At 32.3% G+C, this 17158-nt stretch overlaps 1 protein-coding gene across 1 annotated transcript in view; it reads right to left on the bottom strand.

The window, feature by feature from the left end:
* Window positions 1-16850, bottom strand: part of LOC137920249 (putative glutathione-specific gamma-glutamylcyclotransferase 2) — a 28872-nt gene extending 12022 nt beyond the window's left edge. The window contains exons 1-2 of the mRNA XM_068763528.1: window positions 16367-16850; window positions 9042-9077 (exon numbers count right to left, since the gene is read on the bottom strand). Coding sequence (XP_068619629.1) covers window positions 9042-9077; window positions 16367-16597 — 267 coding nt within the window. The 5' untranslated portion in view covers window positions 16598-16850. The remainder of the gene's footprint in view (window positions 1-9041; window positions 9078-16366) is intronic.
* Between the last annotated feature and the right edge of the window lie 308 nt (window positions 16851-17158).

The raw sequence follows: 17158 nt of genomic DNA, 5'->3' as shown, positions 1-17158 counted from the left end.
GTCATCGTGGCTATATCTGGGAGAGCAGTATGTCTTGTAGCGGGCGTCCATATCCTGACATGATGGATATGATTGTCGCCGCGTCCTCCGTGGACTTTTCGGAGCGTGTCTTGGTCACAGGATAGCCATCGGACTATATCAATAAGCATTACATAATATAGCATTTCAATGGTGATCGAACGAAGAGTGTAGAATCGCCTAATTTTACCATGCCGATATATATTTAATGGAATCAGGCATTACCTTGCGGAAGTCCATCCTAAGTAAGAAAGGGACCAATATTTAGCCACTTCCGTACATGCAGTGGTCTGCTCACCCCATCCAATTCCCCATCCGGAGTGATTTGACGGTGGCAGTTCTGTAATTCGCATTATTTGCCGCATACGCATTTATCAGCGGGCTGACGGGCGGTGCACTTTGTTGCACAACTACCACTGCATGTGCGGAAGTGGCTAAATAATGGTCCCATTCTTACATGCCGATATATGTTTTTATTAGTCTAATTATCGTAAACAAATTGAGTCCCATATAGGCTGCACATTCGAATCTAGGGATGCAATCTTATGTAATTCACACTGTGCATTAATTACATGGGGTTGCCATGGCTCACAAACAAGTTTCCTGAGGATGGGCAGCAGCGTCCTCTGCGTACCATAATTCACTGCGATCGAACATACCTGCCAAGCTTGGCGATTAACCTAGCATTGCGCGACTATGGTCTGAACTATGGTCTTATTAATAATTAATGTCATTACAATTAGTTTAGTAGATAGACATACCGTGGTATCGCACTTCCAAGATCAGCTACATGGACCTAGTTACATGACAGTTATATAAAGCCGTCCATACAATTGGTTCTCTACGCCACAAGCAATTCGCAAATAGCCGGACGCAATTGTTATCTTTTATCCACTCCATTCATAGATTCGTCGTATTGCTACGTACATAATGTATGTGGAGAATATCGTCTAATGTTATTGACATAATACAAAAAAAACATAAATTTTAGGTTTTTTGGTCTCGGTTTACTCTGTTCTTTTGTTTGCATCTACAGATCCCGCGGGCTTGAGCATTAAAGACCGTAAAGCGCTTAACGTAAACGTAGTTTACGTAAGTCGTCGTTTACGAAGGCTTGACGGCTCCTTCGTGAACTTCAGCTGGAGCCGTTATATTACAAGCAATATTATCGGATTGAATTTTTTTTTAAAGACGAGCGTAAGAGCGATTTTAACAATGATTTTATATTACATATTATAGACGAAACAGCTTTCATTATAAACATATCAATATTATTATAATAAATAACTACTTACATTTAAAATTTAAAAATATGTACAATGAACAATAAAGTATGTATAATATATAAAACATCAAATGTAATATGTCAGCTTATATTTTTAATTGTTTGTGTGTGTACGCTAAAAAGAGGAATATATGTTTACAATATTAAACATAGTATATGGCGAACTTTGGGGCAGGCCTATGTCTTGCAGTGGGCGTATAACGGCTGCAAAGAAGAAGATATAACGTATGAATACATATTATGATAAGCTATTGGTGTGTGAAAACAAATACATAAACGTGCTTGTTTTGGTCATAATATAATAATAAATATTATATATTTTAATTTAAACGTTTTTGGTCAACATAACCGTTTTTGCAACATTATAAACTTAGTTTTCTGTGCTACTTTCTTATTAAAGCACATGAAACTATAACAGGTAAATAAAGTGGAATGTATGCCAAGAATTGAAACTGTTCCAAAGGAATCCCGCGCCCGCGTCGTGGGCTCGCAGCAAGGCCATTGATACGACGAAATAAAACTTTACTACAGTATTTTATAAATAAATCCACGCACTAAATACGATCGTTGTCGATGACTCTGTAACGCAACCGTTGAAAACAAACAGATAAATATTTACAAAAGCGGTATTGTAAATATTTTTTTTAAATCACGATAATTAATTCTACTATGTCCTTGGCACATTCCTCTTTAGTGTTTTTCTTCTTTAATAGCGTAGTAATTAAATAATACGTATGTATTATATAAACAACAAAAAATGTAAACTCAAACTAAAACTTGTTATGACATACCCAACTAATGTTTATTTATTACCTAACTCGTTTATGTGAAGTTTGTGTGTGTATTTAAGTGTAAAGAATTGGACAAAATATACTCAGTTTGATGATATTCAAATAATTAATACATTCTTATGCGACGGTATCTGAACCTCATTTGAAATTGATCTGTGATCATAGAACAATTTAGTTCTATTTCGTGGAGACGAAAAACGGAGAAAGTGGAGTAAAATTAACCAGAGGCGTAAATAAAGGAATGTCATAAAGCAAAACAAAATTTGACAATATACAGAAGAAAAAGCATAGTGCGGGCTATGTACGGATATTTCTATAAAGTCTGTAAAAAATATGTTATAGGTATTGAAAGACTTGAATATGAATACAGAAACAATTTCCGTAATAAATCGCATCGTTCACGATCCAATGCCGTGTCTCTATTAAACTCGCTTTAATCGACACGTGTCATGTCGGAACTAATGCGCAGATATGCACGCCACGCGCTCAGAGCATTTATGGTAGATTTCATGGATATCTACAGAATATGCGGCGTGGAAAAAAAAACGTAATTCACTTTCGATATAAAACAGAACTAGAAGTTTATGGCGAAATACCGCTATTTTTAATATAGAAGGGAGTTATATTAGAAAAGTGATGGAAGAAGATAGTGTAATCATCATAATTATTTCAGCCGATCACGCAAATAGACTTTTATTATTATAGTAAGAATAGACAGTGACATATTTAGTAATATAAACAAATATTTATTGATATTTCACTATCTATTATTACATTCAATGCCATGTCGGGCGTATACGCCGCCCGCTGCACTTTCTGTCAGACCATTTGCAGTTCTCATTGAAAAACAAAGGATTCTTAAAAAATTAATTGTAAGGTCGAATATAGATAACTCAATCGCGTATGCGCATACTTAATGCATATTAAAATTTATAACTTTTTCCACTAAATATAGCTTTGCAGTATTGAAAAAGTGTAAATCATACGTTTTAAACTCCATTTTTTAATTTTATAAAGTGTGGTTCGTATACGCCCCATGGGAGCTGAATGGAAAATCTTCAAAAATTGCTGTAGCACGGAACGTGTTATGGAAATTTCCAAATTTTTTGCTAAAAATAAAATCGTAAATATACTGTTGCGACTTTGATGCCATTATAGCAGTTTAATATTTGTTAGCTAATCTATTAATCTCCTACAGTTTTCAAAAAAAATCTATTTAAATTAATCTGTTTGCAATAAAATAGATGACAGTACGTGATACTTAATATCATAAATAGTATTTATATTCTATCTTCTTGCGAATAGATATTATTACATAACACTTAACTGTTCTGATATTAAGTAGTTACTTAGCTATTCTTCTGATTGTAACTAATACCGGTCGACTATAGTAATGTTTTTTCTTACTCTAAAATAAAGAACTTCAAGCGTTTCATTTTCTTCCTTTTTGTAATTTAAACTTATAAAACGTAATGAATTACATCATTACATTCATTCGTTTTCAGAGAAAGATACATTAAAAATGGATCGTTATAAAATTAGACTAACATGTTTCTTTTTTTTTTAATGTATTCTTTTATCAAAACCAGCCACGTATAAATAGTACGAATAAAGAGATCTTAACAAGTTTTTCTGTACCTAACTTATATGTATTTATTTCTTGACATAAAATACGTATTACTGTTATTTTAGTACTGGTTCGCCAATGCCCAATTATACCGTTATTAACGGTGTTCCGAAATAGAAAGCATTTGTAGTTAACGCGGCTGCCTCCAATGCCTTAATGTTATACGTACTAAAACTGACCTTATTTTTGGTAATTAACAAATGTTTGCTTGTTGGTAATTACAGCTCTATTGGGTGAGAGGTAACAGAGGGAGTTCATTTACTCTAGTAAATACGATATAGATGGTGAGAAAATGAACGAGAATTAAGAATAAATAAATTGTCAAATAAATGTTAAAAACAATTACTTAAAAGTGTAGAACTCCTCAACGAAGGCGAAGGAAGTGAGGGGGCGAAAGGAAAACATAGAAAGGAATGAAATATATTGAGAAGTAGGTAAGAAGGAAAAATGAAAGATTATTTGAAAAATTATAATGTAAATAAAGACCCTTTCCGCCCACGAGAGGGGTTGAACTAGAGACCCCAAAAACGGCTCACGCTCACGCTCGGTTACGCTTACTATCTCAAGAGATTGCAACAATCTTTTAAACCCATATTTATTCATTATCTTTAATAGGGACCACTTGTGTACGACAAGGGAAGAATGCAAGTGGCCAGTTTGATAGAAACTGAAATTAGATTGGAACTGCCCTGTTTTTTTTTCAATATACATAATTTTATTTCAATTTGAAGTTAAAAGCGTCTTGGTCTGAGAAGAGCACACGACAAACTCGGACGAGTTTCTTTTTGTAGTTGACGTCGTCGTTTCAGCCTATAGACGCCAACAGCAATGCATAAGCCTCTTCCAAAGATATATATATATATATATATATATAATATTTATAATATATATATATATATATATATATATATGTATGTATATATGGGAGGATATACCGTAATCGCCACGCTTGACAGACGGGTTGGTGTGTAAGCAGAGGACGCTGATGTTTCTCATCCTCTGGGAAATTGTTTACTGCGTGTAGCAGTCGCAATCCAATATAATTAATGCACAAAGAGTGAATTATTTAAGATTGTACTCATAGAATCGAAGCCGCGACCTACGATCGCTAGTCTCAGTTCTCCACCTTTGGGCTCCTACTGCTCCAATTTTTTTAATATTTTTTTTTATTTAAAAGATTCTTAAATTTCTTGCACGATGATTAAGACACAATGCGCGAGAGCATATTGTAAATACAATTGCCTTCTAGCCACAGTTGCCTACAAAAGAGTTTATAAAGCCTAGAAAAATAACAAACTTATTTTTATTTCTATTAATTACTTTATACGTTATAAAGTGATGTATGTTACTTTCATAAATTTAATCATACTTTCTCACATACAAACTACTGTCATATGTTTAACGACTATGTACCGCCGTTATAAGATACTTTATAACTAAGATTACGCTAGATCTCATTGTAATATCTTTTATTGATGTAAGTTTTAGTGTCCATTTCGGAAGCTAACAGGTTTTTCTTTGTTATATTTGGTGTAATTATTTATGAAATATTTAGCTCGCACGTATTTTCCTGTTTTTTTTTTAGAGTTAAAAGTTAGTTGCAAGGTTTAATTCACTCAGGAAGCTAATTATTTTCAAGAGCTCTTTATAAAACCTTATTTCTTAAAGAGCAACTGTAGAGTTTCTCGCGGGTCTTCTCAGCAAAACTGCTTTACAAGCTGGTGGTTGCTTTCTGGAGGACAATGCCGAAATTTTATGTTGATTGATTGATTTCTTTTGTCCTCTGTAATTGGACACCTCTCCTTCCATCCCTATCTAATCTATGTGTAGGACAAGGTTCTTTTTTATCTTTATAGATTTTTTCACAGTCTTTCTCACACTCTTGATTGATTGACGATTCGAAAGTGCTTGTAAAATAGCCTATACGAAAAAAGAATATTTTCATTTTGATTTTGATATTGAAACCGTAACGTCTTGCGTCGAATTAATTATCAGCACAGAAAATGCGGAAACCTTGTAGTATGTTATGAAAAAAATTTCGTAACGTTTTATAAGCCGGTTGAAACCACGGTCTGGGGAAATGAGTGAAAATTATTATTGTAAATCGACGGAACGAGGGCAAAGACATGATTAGGCAACTAAAGTAAGCCGCCTAATAATAAATTAATTTTGAAATAAGTCATTAGAGATTGCCGCAAACATTTTTTTTATTACAATATCGATTGAAATCTCGCAACTCTTGTTAAAAATATTTCATCAAAGTTGTTGTTATTAACTGCGTAGTGCTCGTATTGTTTTGAAACATGATAAGTTTAGTCCGACAACCGTACGCAGTAATTTAAAGTCAAGTAACATATTGTATACTCTAATAACACTTCAAGTTGACGAAAGCAAACACTAAGGATTTTATTTTTCAAAACATTGAATAGCATTTCATTGTTATATAGCACCGTCATATCAGTTATTATTAAACACTAGGTGGACTTTTGTCATACAGGTTTAAATTAAAAAAAGAAAAATATATTTTAACAAAAGTAACTGATGTCCAGTGGATTGGCAATTTGAAGTGGCCATGGGCATGTCACATAAGAACAGATGACCGCTGGGGCCTTAGGGTTCTGGCGTGGAGACCAACTACGAACCAACTAGCGTAACGTAGGAGTTTCTCTTACAATGTGGACGGATGACCTTGTTAAAGCAGTCGGAAGATGCTAGAAACGGGCCGCTTCCAACTGGTCTTATTGGAAACATATGGAGAGGCCAATCTCCAACAGAGGATGTTCTATGGCTAAAATGATGATGTAAATTTGTGACGAAGTGAAGAACGTCTCAATTTCCGTCGAACACTTTATAATCTAATGTATTTATGAATAAATGGTAAATTGATTCACCCAAATTACTTCTGCCAATAAACAAACTATTTGTGGCGTGTGAAAAACATTTTAATTGGCAAAGTGTCTATCAAACTTAAGTTCACACTTGCCTTTACGCGGACTGCTTCCTTTAGCAAATTTAATACGAAGTGATATCGACCTTTTCTTGATAATGTATCTGTAGAGATACATCAGAATCAAAAAAAAATAGTGGCATCAATTTAGAACGCAAAGTAATCATTTGTATGTGAATTTTTAGGTAATTTCTTAAATTTCGAACGCTTGTTTAGTTTTTTTTTGTTGGCATCCTTGGATCTTAAAAGTCAAGTGGTATGAATATTAATGTAATATTAAAAAAAAATCTGCCAAATTAAAAAAAATTTAATCAAATCTCATCATATCTGGAATCATACGGCTTAGAGACTTGAAATTTTGTATAAATATTCTCTTTTGCTGTGTAGAAATCAGCTGAGAATGAATGATTTCACGAAATTCCATACTAAAAAGTGCTGAGGGAGTAATCATTAGGTTCTGAAAGCGTGCGGGGGACAGCTAGTAGTAACATATTTTTAAATTGAGTTTATTTGTCATTTATACCTAAATTATTTGAATTTATTTTCAGTACTTTAAAAGAAAACAATCAGAAGTGTAATTTGTAGAATTTATATTCATATCAAGTAAATGACAATAATTGTGAAAGTAATTTACAAAAGAATCTCCGCTAGTTATTTTATCATTGAAAATTAGTGTTGTGAATCGAATTAGAAAAATACAAAAATCTTTATGTTATCGAAATTGGTATGAATCATCTTCTTGCATACTTACTATATTTAATGTTCAACATTAACTTAAGACGGAATGATAACAAGTTCGCTGGTCATTATTAAAAAGTTTTTTAATTAAAATATATAACGACCCCCAAATTATCACAAGGTCAGGTAAACCTGATTATTAAATATGATTTTAATTGTAGATCAAGTTTCAAAAAAGATTATTTACAATTTCTATTATACGAAGTCGCTTGATAAGGGCAGTGCAAGATCGGTGATGGTAGTGATCTTTAAGGGAAGATTATGCCTTGCATTGGGCTTCTGTCGGTTGACATTATGATAATAAAGCCACGAAAGTAACAGTGCCAAATGATCACTGAAATACTTTATTAGTAAAAAGATGTCGAATTAGGCTTTTAAAAATATATAACGTATAAACAGTTAAGTCAGATTAATTAATATTAATAATTATTTATTATCTGGCAGTGAGAAAAGGCCTTCTTGTGGTATTCTTCTAGTTGACCTTCTGTAAAAAGGTGGTTGGACTCTATTACAGAATGACTTTCGTTTTTATTTCATATGTATATTTATTCAGTTGAAAGTTTGGCTTATATATATATATATATATATATATATATATATATATATATATATATATATAATTATATACACACACACATACATGTATACTGTTAATCTATATATATATATATATATACATACATACTGTAAATCTATATACATTTAGAAGTTACTTAAGGGAAACAGTAACTAACAGGAAAATTAGGTAAATCAAACTCGGAAAAAAGTCAATCGTCGAATCAAATCGGCTGGCCCGCGTTCGGGAAACTATGAAACATTTTCTCGTCCAATATCTTTCATTGCTTTTAGATAAAAGTTAACTAATATGCGCTACAAGTAATGACTTACGGCAATGAAATGTTTTGTCTCACTTCTGATCCCGTTGGAAAGCTCACATTCGGGACGATATATCGTGTCAAGATTTACCTACGAGATGGAATTACGAATAAGGAGGTACGTAGACGAACGAAAATATCCTACACAGTACAGTGGATTGGCAAGTTAAATCGGCGCGGACAGACCACATAACATCGAAAACAGATAGCTGCGGAGGCTTTAAGGTTCGAAAGTGATGACCACGGATCGGTAAGCGTAGTGAAGGATTGCCCCAGATGAATTATGTTTGCGGGCATTCACAGCTTCATCCGGCGAGATAACGGATCGTTGAGGGCAGGGCTTACGGCTTTAGGGTTGTCTTCTTTGGACCCTTTCGCTTTTACATTTGTCATTTACACGATATTCAAATTTAATTTAATTATTAAAATTTACCTAATTCATTCAGTATTTTTAAAAGATTTCGTTGGCGGCCTTAATTTCTTGTAGGCATTTTGTATCATTTAACCCAAGGTGGTATGTTATAGAAAAAATATTTCATAGTATCTGCCATATATACGTTAAAAATACTACATTTATTATCTAATTATTATTAAGCAAAATGTAACTATACTTAAAAAGGATTATTTAATATACATAAATTATACATTATACTACGCAGTTCGCAATTAGAAAATTTAGATTTCGGTCAAATTTTATAATTCATGGAATGGCATTGGAGTAGCGAAACAAGTTTTTTTTTTATTTCTTTAGCATACATACCTCATTATCTTCTATAAGTGTTGCCACACGTCCAGGCTGTAACAAATAACAAAATAAATAAATTAAGATATCTAATCATGTGCTTGTGTAATTAAGTAGTGATAAATAGTAAAATGTATGCAAAATTTGTACTTCGTTCGCTCTTTAAATGCACATACAGATTATCTATAAATTAAATAGTGTTTATAAGACTTAAAAAAGCGTGCAAGAAAGCTCTAATCTAGAGGTTTAACAACTTTTTTCTCACAGACCACTTTTAAAATTTAGCTTGTTGCTGCTTACCCCCTGCAACTTCATTTTCTATTCTTATTGTCAAACTCGAGAAAATTGTGAAAGTAGGTAAGTCTTATAAATATGAAAATGTGCATTGCGACCGAAGTCGGACCGCGATGATTGTGCTTGGGGTGAATGGAAAATATAATTCCATCAAAATTTGCTTTTTTTAATATCATGTTGTATTAATGTTGTTTTAACTTCACCTGTCAAACCAACAATTTAGTTCTGCATTATTCAAAGCAGAAAAATTTTTGTGGAACTTTTTACAAATTATAGCTCTCAGTGTTTTTGTCATGTCAACGTGGGGGGTCCACGTAAATCCCTGGGTGTCCAACGGGACCACTTAAACAAAGGCTCTCGTGTATATAAATAAAAAAGAATAGCGAAAAGTGTCGCAAGAGCTTCCACTAGTTAAGCTATTTTTTTCATAATTGTTCAGACATTAGGGTTCTCATGGAAAAAAATTGAAAAAAAAAACCTCAAACACACTGTTTTATAAAAGCCACAGAAAATACAAGACTGCCTAGCCGCCAATCGAAACCAAAAAAAGGGTACTAGGGATGTAAATTAACAAAAAATATCGTCTATCTACTACTATAAATTTTAAAATGTCTTGTGCGCTGATGTTTTACTTTTTTTCTATTGAACCAGCTTGTATCTTCATCAGGACGAAGTTTTTCATGGCTGTTGTTAGGTAATATATTAGGGGGACTGGAAAGTAATGTATCTTTCTTTAAACTTAAATTCACACGACTACATTTTTGACAAGTTTTTTTTTATTATTTCTAATCAACAATATATTCACCGTCGTTATCAACAACCTAGTATACAAATTTTCAATGCCGGAGCGGTGAAAATCAATTTGTTTTTCTGTAAAATATGTCGACAGAAACGACAGTCCCACTAATATATCTGACATCAACATTTTTTAATGTTCCTCATACGAAATTTTTAATTAATTGTTCAGTTATAAGTGAAAAATTTGTGGAAATTCAAAGGAATACTAAAATATGTTATCGTCTCAGCCACATTTTGTTTGTTCAAGGCAGGTAATTTGCAGCATTTTTGTAAAACCTTCTAACGTGTTCTAAAATGAATTATTTAACATTAAAAGATATTACACAATAAGTACTTCTAATTTTTTAATTGTGGGTAAACAGATAATGATGCATTTATGTGTATTCGACAAACATTACGCTCTCTAGACAACAATATTAATTTATACAAATAAATAAAATTGAAGTGTCTGTGCTCAATAGTAAAATAACCTCCTTTTACTACAAGCATATGAATATACATACGGTACATATACAAAAATTGCATTATTATTTTTGTTTGACTGTCTCTTTGTTCCGGATTATCTCTGACTGGACCTATTTCCAATGGGTTTATACCGACAGGAAGCTGTAAGGAGTAACTTGGGCTACATTTATTTAAGAAAAAATCTTAAACGAAAATATAGTACATAAACTAAATAATCTTATTGTTAAATTTTACGCGGTTGAAGTCGCGGGCACAGTTTGTTGTAAATACTATTGTAGCATTTTCGTAATATTTTTTCTTGTTTCAGTCTTCGAACTTTCATAATTTATATATAAAAAGCGTAATAATTGTTTCCACTAAGATTTATTTCTGCTTATTTAAGATAATCGGAATTTAGCGGTGTCTATGATCGTGTTGTTATCGTTGTTTCAGCCCTTAGTTGCGCACTGCAAGACATTGGCTTTCCTTAAAGATATTTTTTGAAAGGATACAGCATAAACCCCTCGCTTGGTAGGCGGGTTGGTGACCGCAGTTTGGTATTATGGTACACAAAGGACGCTGCTGCCCATCCTCTGGAAACTTGTTTATGAACAGTAGCAACTCTTTATAATTAATGCACAATGTGGGAATTACATAAGATTGAATTCCGGGAATTGAACCCGCGACCTACCATCGCAAGTCCCAGTCCTCTACAGCTACCTTTGCTCAATGTCTACAACGGTTATATTCATAAGGAGTTCATAATTCTTCTAATGTATAGCTCGTTTTCTGACACTCACTTTCCAATCACCTGTATAAAAGTATCAAGATCTTATCCAGTATAAAGTATCAAGATAATTATATGTACCTTACATTAATTGAGAGAAAATAACCCGTACTGTAGAGCTGATTGGTAGGTACCTAGTATACAGGTTGATTGTTTATAAATGTAAAGACTTTAAAGAGGGCAATACATAACTAAATTGTGGTCAATTAATATATGGTATGCTATGTCCTTAAATCAGTGGCTTTAGAAATAATAAATAATGTAATAATCATAAAGTAACAAAAAGCGTTTTAAAAATTCGGTTAAGACATGATAAAATAAATTATTGTTTATTATCTATTACTGAAGACTGTACTGCTGGTAGGAGAGCTTGACCCATTCTAATAGAAAAAAAAAATAATATTTTTGTAAATCATAACTTTATAAAGGATGATTAGAGATATGTGTAAAAGCCTTAAAGGTTTTTGCACCAGTAAGCAATCACCTTGTAAAAAAACTTAGACCTATTAATATTCGTTTAATGTAGTTTTACCCTGACACAAAATGAAAATTATCATAAAACTGAAACACAGATAGATAAGCTATAACCTAATTTACAGTTTTTTTAATTACCTAGTTTTTTTCTTCGATTTCTCGCCTAAGTAATATATAATATCCTTTAATTTGATTGTTTAGAATTATATAAAAATATTAATGATTGTAATAAAATAAAATGTCCATAATTTGAAATATATTCAAAAATTTATTTTTGCGCATAAATATTCTTTAAAAAGAGTTATAAATAAAGAGGTTACATTACAACTTATAAATAATGACCTACTAATAAATTAAAAAGAAATATTCAGAAATGCGAACCGATTTATGAATAGAATTTTGTTTCTTTAGTGCGCATATGTGACCAGAATAACGGGGCGACCAGTGTTTGTTACGCTAAACAAATTCCTCACGATTTCCTCGGGCAAATAATAAACATAATTAGAAACGAGCTTCCTTTATAACGACGATATATCGAACCAATAAATTTAGAAGACAAACTGAAACGGTAAAAATTCTTCTATTAGTTTATTATTATTTTCGGAAAACATACAGTTAGATTAACATAAACGTGGTTCCGGTGAACAATCTTTCTCTGGGCCATTGGGTTATCGGAAATGTTTCCCACAACCTATAAAAACATAGGTCTTCTTTGTAATAATTTTTACGATAATCGCCACGCTTGACTAGCGGATTGGCGATCGTAGCGGTGTGTTATGGTACGTAGAGGACGCTGCTGCGACTTAAAACTTGTGAGCAGTGGATATTTTATATAATTACTTCACAAAGTGTGAATGGTATAAGACTGTATCCGGGGAATAGTACCCGCGACTTATGAAATATACTGCGAGACGATAAACGCAGAGTGGGCAGTCCTTCCATTAGGGGGGCTGACGACATAGCCAAGGTTGCAAGAAGTCAGCGCTAGCAGAGGCAGCGCTAAATCGATCATCGAGGCGATTATTGAAGGCATAGCCTAGCATTGGGTGTTTAACGGCTGATATGGTGATGATGATGAAATAGTCAAGTTTAATTTAAATCAAATTTTTAGTCTAATCAACTCCCGAAACGGTTATGTCAAACGAATCAAAATCAAATTTAAATTCTTACCCGCTAATAGTAATTTTAACAAGATACTACACGTCTATTCAATATTATATTGCAATATTCTATAAATGTAAAGAATGGTAATATAAAAATGAATGTTTATATAAGTGTCTCATATAAAAGTTTTACATTCAATAATGAAAGTATAGCTTTTGTTTTATTGAAACTTCTGATTAACAATAAAACGCGTTTGTTATGTTTTGATGATATCATCTTTATATGATTAACAATGTCTGTATGTAATGTTCGGTTACTACGACGACTGTCTGAGTGTCACGGGGTAAATCAATCCAGTCAATCTCATCTAAGTTGGCCACAGGTCCATAGCCTTGACGATGTCCAGCCACACTATTTAGACACGCAGTCTCCTACCACAAGAACCGGACGAGAAGAAAAAAGCTCGTAGTTATGGCTATGTACCACTAGAATTATGTAAAGATTGTATCAAATATGATAGTGCCAGTAGAATGTGCATAAACTTGTTACTTGGTGTTATTGTAAAAGATGTTCTAAACAAAAGAGAGTGCAATCTTAAAATAACTACCAATGAAACATTCGTACCGCCTCTCGGTAACTCTCGAGACATATTGAGTGTGCGCTTGAGCACACACTCAATGTCTTAAGCATTGACTTGAGCCAAGGTCTCTTCTCGGCAGCCCTTAAGGCTTGTTAAATTTACGAAGTGAGCAACTTACCAACGCGGTAACTTGAATCAAGTAATGAAATAATACTAATAGGGTAATGAATAAATAGTCCTAAAGCTCCCTACAGAGTCCTCAAGTAAGTTACTGTAAAAGTTCAAAAAAAGCGCTTTTAACAGCTTCTTGAAGCCCAGTCGTCGGTCCACCTGGGAGGAGCCTGGCCTGCCCACGCCTCGTCTACCGGCTCTTTGTCGCCGCTTAAGAACATTTCGGCTTCCGACTTTATTAATTTCAATTAACAATATTTACTTATTCGAATAGTAATTTATTGTCTTAAAATGTTAATTTTGTATAAACGTTATATGTCATGATAGCTAATTTAAAATTATAATTATACTTCCAATATTTCTTTCTAATAATTAATAACAAATAATTACGTACGATGACTAAATTTGCGTGGTGACGTCGAGTAACTATGGCGCCACTATACACAGGACGCGATTTGAATTATTTTTATTGGAAGAAAAAGTTTCGTAATGACGTCGAAGGAGACGCGCGCGAAAATGTATAAGATGGTTGATAGAAAAAAGCGCAAGTAAGAAAGAACATGTACGCGTGTTTTTGTGTTTCTCGAATTTGTGACAAAAATTGCAGCCAGAGTTGGTGGTAATTGTGGAGTGAATTCATTCAACAAAAGTGAGTATATAATCGTATGTATGCCATCAACTGGCGTAAACAATTATTTTGAATAATTAAGCTTTTATTCGAAATACCTTTCCAAGAATACAAACATCATTACTTGCAAATCACATTTGCATTATATTTCAAGTTAATCTACAGTTTGATCATGTGTGCTATATTGCTTTCCTTCTATTTACGTAAGCGAATCTCACCATCACCCTCTATGCGTATTGATGATCCTATTAAGACAGAACCCATATGCCTTTAAGTCGCAACTGCGTCATTGATTATATTTTTCTATTTTCGTCTTTTTTATTCACTTATAGATAACATATAAATCTACACTATGTAATGGTACTCTCAAGTTAAAAATAATGATGAGGATACATACTGGAGAATTATACGAAATGATAATTTGTTATGACCAGAAATAGTCTATTTTGTGCATGTTAGTTTAGTGTTATTATTCTGGCTAATAATGAAAATATATTTTTACATATGTATTGAAAAAATTCCAGGATCTATAAGTGAAATGCACAACAAATTAATTAGAATACCATGTGAGGAACTTATGTTATCTTAGTGCAAGTTACTATACATATTGGGTAAAATAATTTAAAAAGGACAAAAAAATAAAATTAGAATGAAACAATAATTTTTAAGAGCGTTCTTCTAATGATATTGTTATCATTTTAAAATATTATGATAGTTCTCAAACATTTTTAATTTATTCTTCTACTCTCCAGAAGCGTAGAAAAATATCATATTGAGCAAAAACTTAGTACTACTAAAGGAATTATAAATAAAACAAGGGTGGCACATAAGACAATTGAGAGCAAGCTGGTGGGTCTCACTCTAAGGGTCACAGATATTGGTCCTAAAGTCGCAAGACAGAAAAAGGAATGGGATAAACACAGCAGAAAACAAAATTCCTGGTCGAGCACTTGTTACAATAGTGACCACGGGATCAGAAATGATCACAGGAAAGGCCAAAAATGCAATATACAGATGCCATCATGAAGATGGTGGCCATTTCTGCTGAAAACATTAAAAAGTAGAGAGAAACCATGTAGGCATACACTAAATTTACAGTCAACATAGTCAAAAAGAAATAAAATCCTATTTTCAATTTTCAGATTTTTTAGTAAATACTAACAATTATAGTAATTGAATATATAAGTTACTGGTAGATAAATTTACAAATAACTTTTGGTGTCTACCCACAGATAAGCAAATATAATTATTGATCTCATTTGTCCACTTACAAATTTCTTTTTAAAGTGCATTTCATAATAATGTAACAGTTCAACATTGTATTTCAGGCTTATTTTTCTTTATTGATATTACAATGCTTATAAAATGTATGTCATTTTTACAAAATAATTCTTTGATTTTGACCCACCTTGTAAATTAAATTGAAAAGAATGTGTCAGTTAAGTAAGGGTTAAATAAACAATAAGAATTAAATATGAAAAAGCTGAAATTTTTCAAAAAAGCTATTTCAAGCACCCTTATCTCTAAACAAAATGTTATTTCTTATGCAGATAAATAGTATCTCTTGTTACAAGTAAACTTCCACAAGATATATTATTATTTAAACATGTATTCTCTGATTAAAAAACCAGTTTGTGACATGCCCTTACATTAATTAATTTATAATACATATAATAATTTAATTAAACAAATTTAAATAATATACTGTAAGTTCAATTAGTATGATTGTCACAGTATATATTACTATTGTTACTTGATTTTTGAACAAAGGTTGACAAGAGATTTTTTTAATTGAAAAAGGTATTTATTTAATACATAAATTATTTTAAGTTTATTTTAATTGCATTATTGTTTTGTTAACTGAAGTGTTCTAATTTTGAAAATATGTTGCAGATATGTTTTTAAAAATGTTATGATTTCAGATTAGCCTTTACTTAAGTTATTCTGAATTTAAATAAAACCTAAACATCAAGACATTTCAATAGTCCAGTAGGTTTTAATTAGTAATTTTTTTTAACAGAAATGAATCATTTTTTAAATGATTTTAATTTAATAAAAATTACCTTGGATTCAGTTCCACGATGAGTTGTATTGCCTTGCCAAAATCTTCTAGAAAATCCTTTCACATATCCCGTAACAGATTGTTGATAATCAAAACCTGGGTTCCAGCACAAAGATCCATAGCCGAACACCCAAAAAGGTTCTTTTCTCGATGTTTCTCCTTCATTTTCAGGTTTAAGAGGTAGCCTTGACATAGCTTCTGGTTGGTTCATGTTTTCTTTTTGATTTTCCATCGCTGAGTGAAGTTGTCGCTTTTATTTATAATGAGTTTCTCAAAAAAATCGCTATTTTAGGGCACAATTGAATTTAAATCAAGAAAAGAATGTCGGAGCAACGTAGTTTTTAGATTAATAACAATTATCACAGTATTACTTTCACTATATTATCCTAGGTGCATTTCATTAAAGGTATTAAAAATACGCGACTCAAATTTATCTAGTACTATAAATAATAATTGTTCCGTAACATAAATCTTTCCATCGTGACGTTCTGTAGCAGACTGACTAAATAAGACTGTTTTTGAAATAAGACAGCGATGAGCAATCGTTGATGACATTTGTGGTACGTTCCGTTTTACCTATGAACTGCACTTTCACAGCTTATTTCTGTTTTATGTTATGTTGTTTCTATATATTTTATCACAAATCATAGCGTTTCATAATTTAGGTTATATTTAGTGTTTCTGTATGTAAAATTACTTTTGCGTTTTATATTTTGACCATCTTTTAGGCAATGTAAATATTAAAACACGGCTCTAATTCAGAATGAAAGTATTACGTAAAGCGGAACCCGAA

This window comes from Battus philenor, unplaced genomic scaffold, assembly GCF_028537555.1.
Source record: "Battus philenor isolate CCGP_79_NKW_IND1 unplaced genomic scaffold, ilBatPhil1.0.hap1 SCAF_18, whole genome shotgun sequence".
Taxonomy (NCBI): Eukaryota; Metazoa; Arthropoda; class Insecta; order Lepidoptera; family Papilionidae; genus Battus; species Battus philenor.
This window is presented reverse-complemented; position numbering and strand designations above follow the sequence as displayed.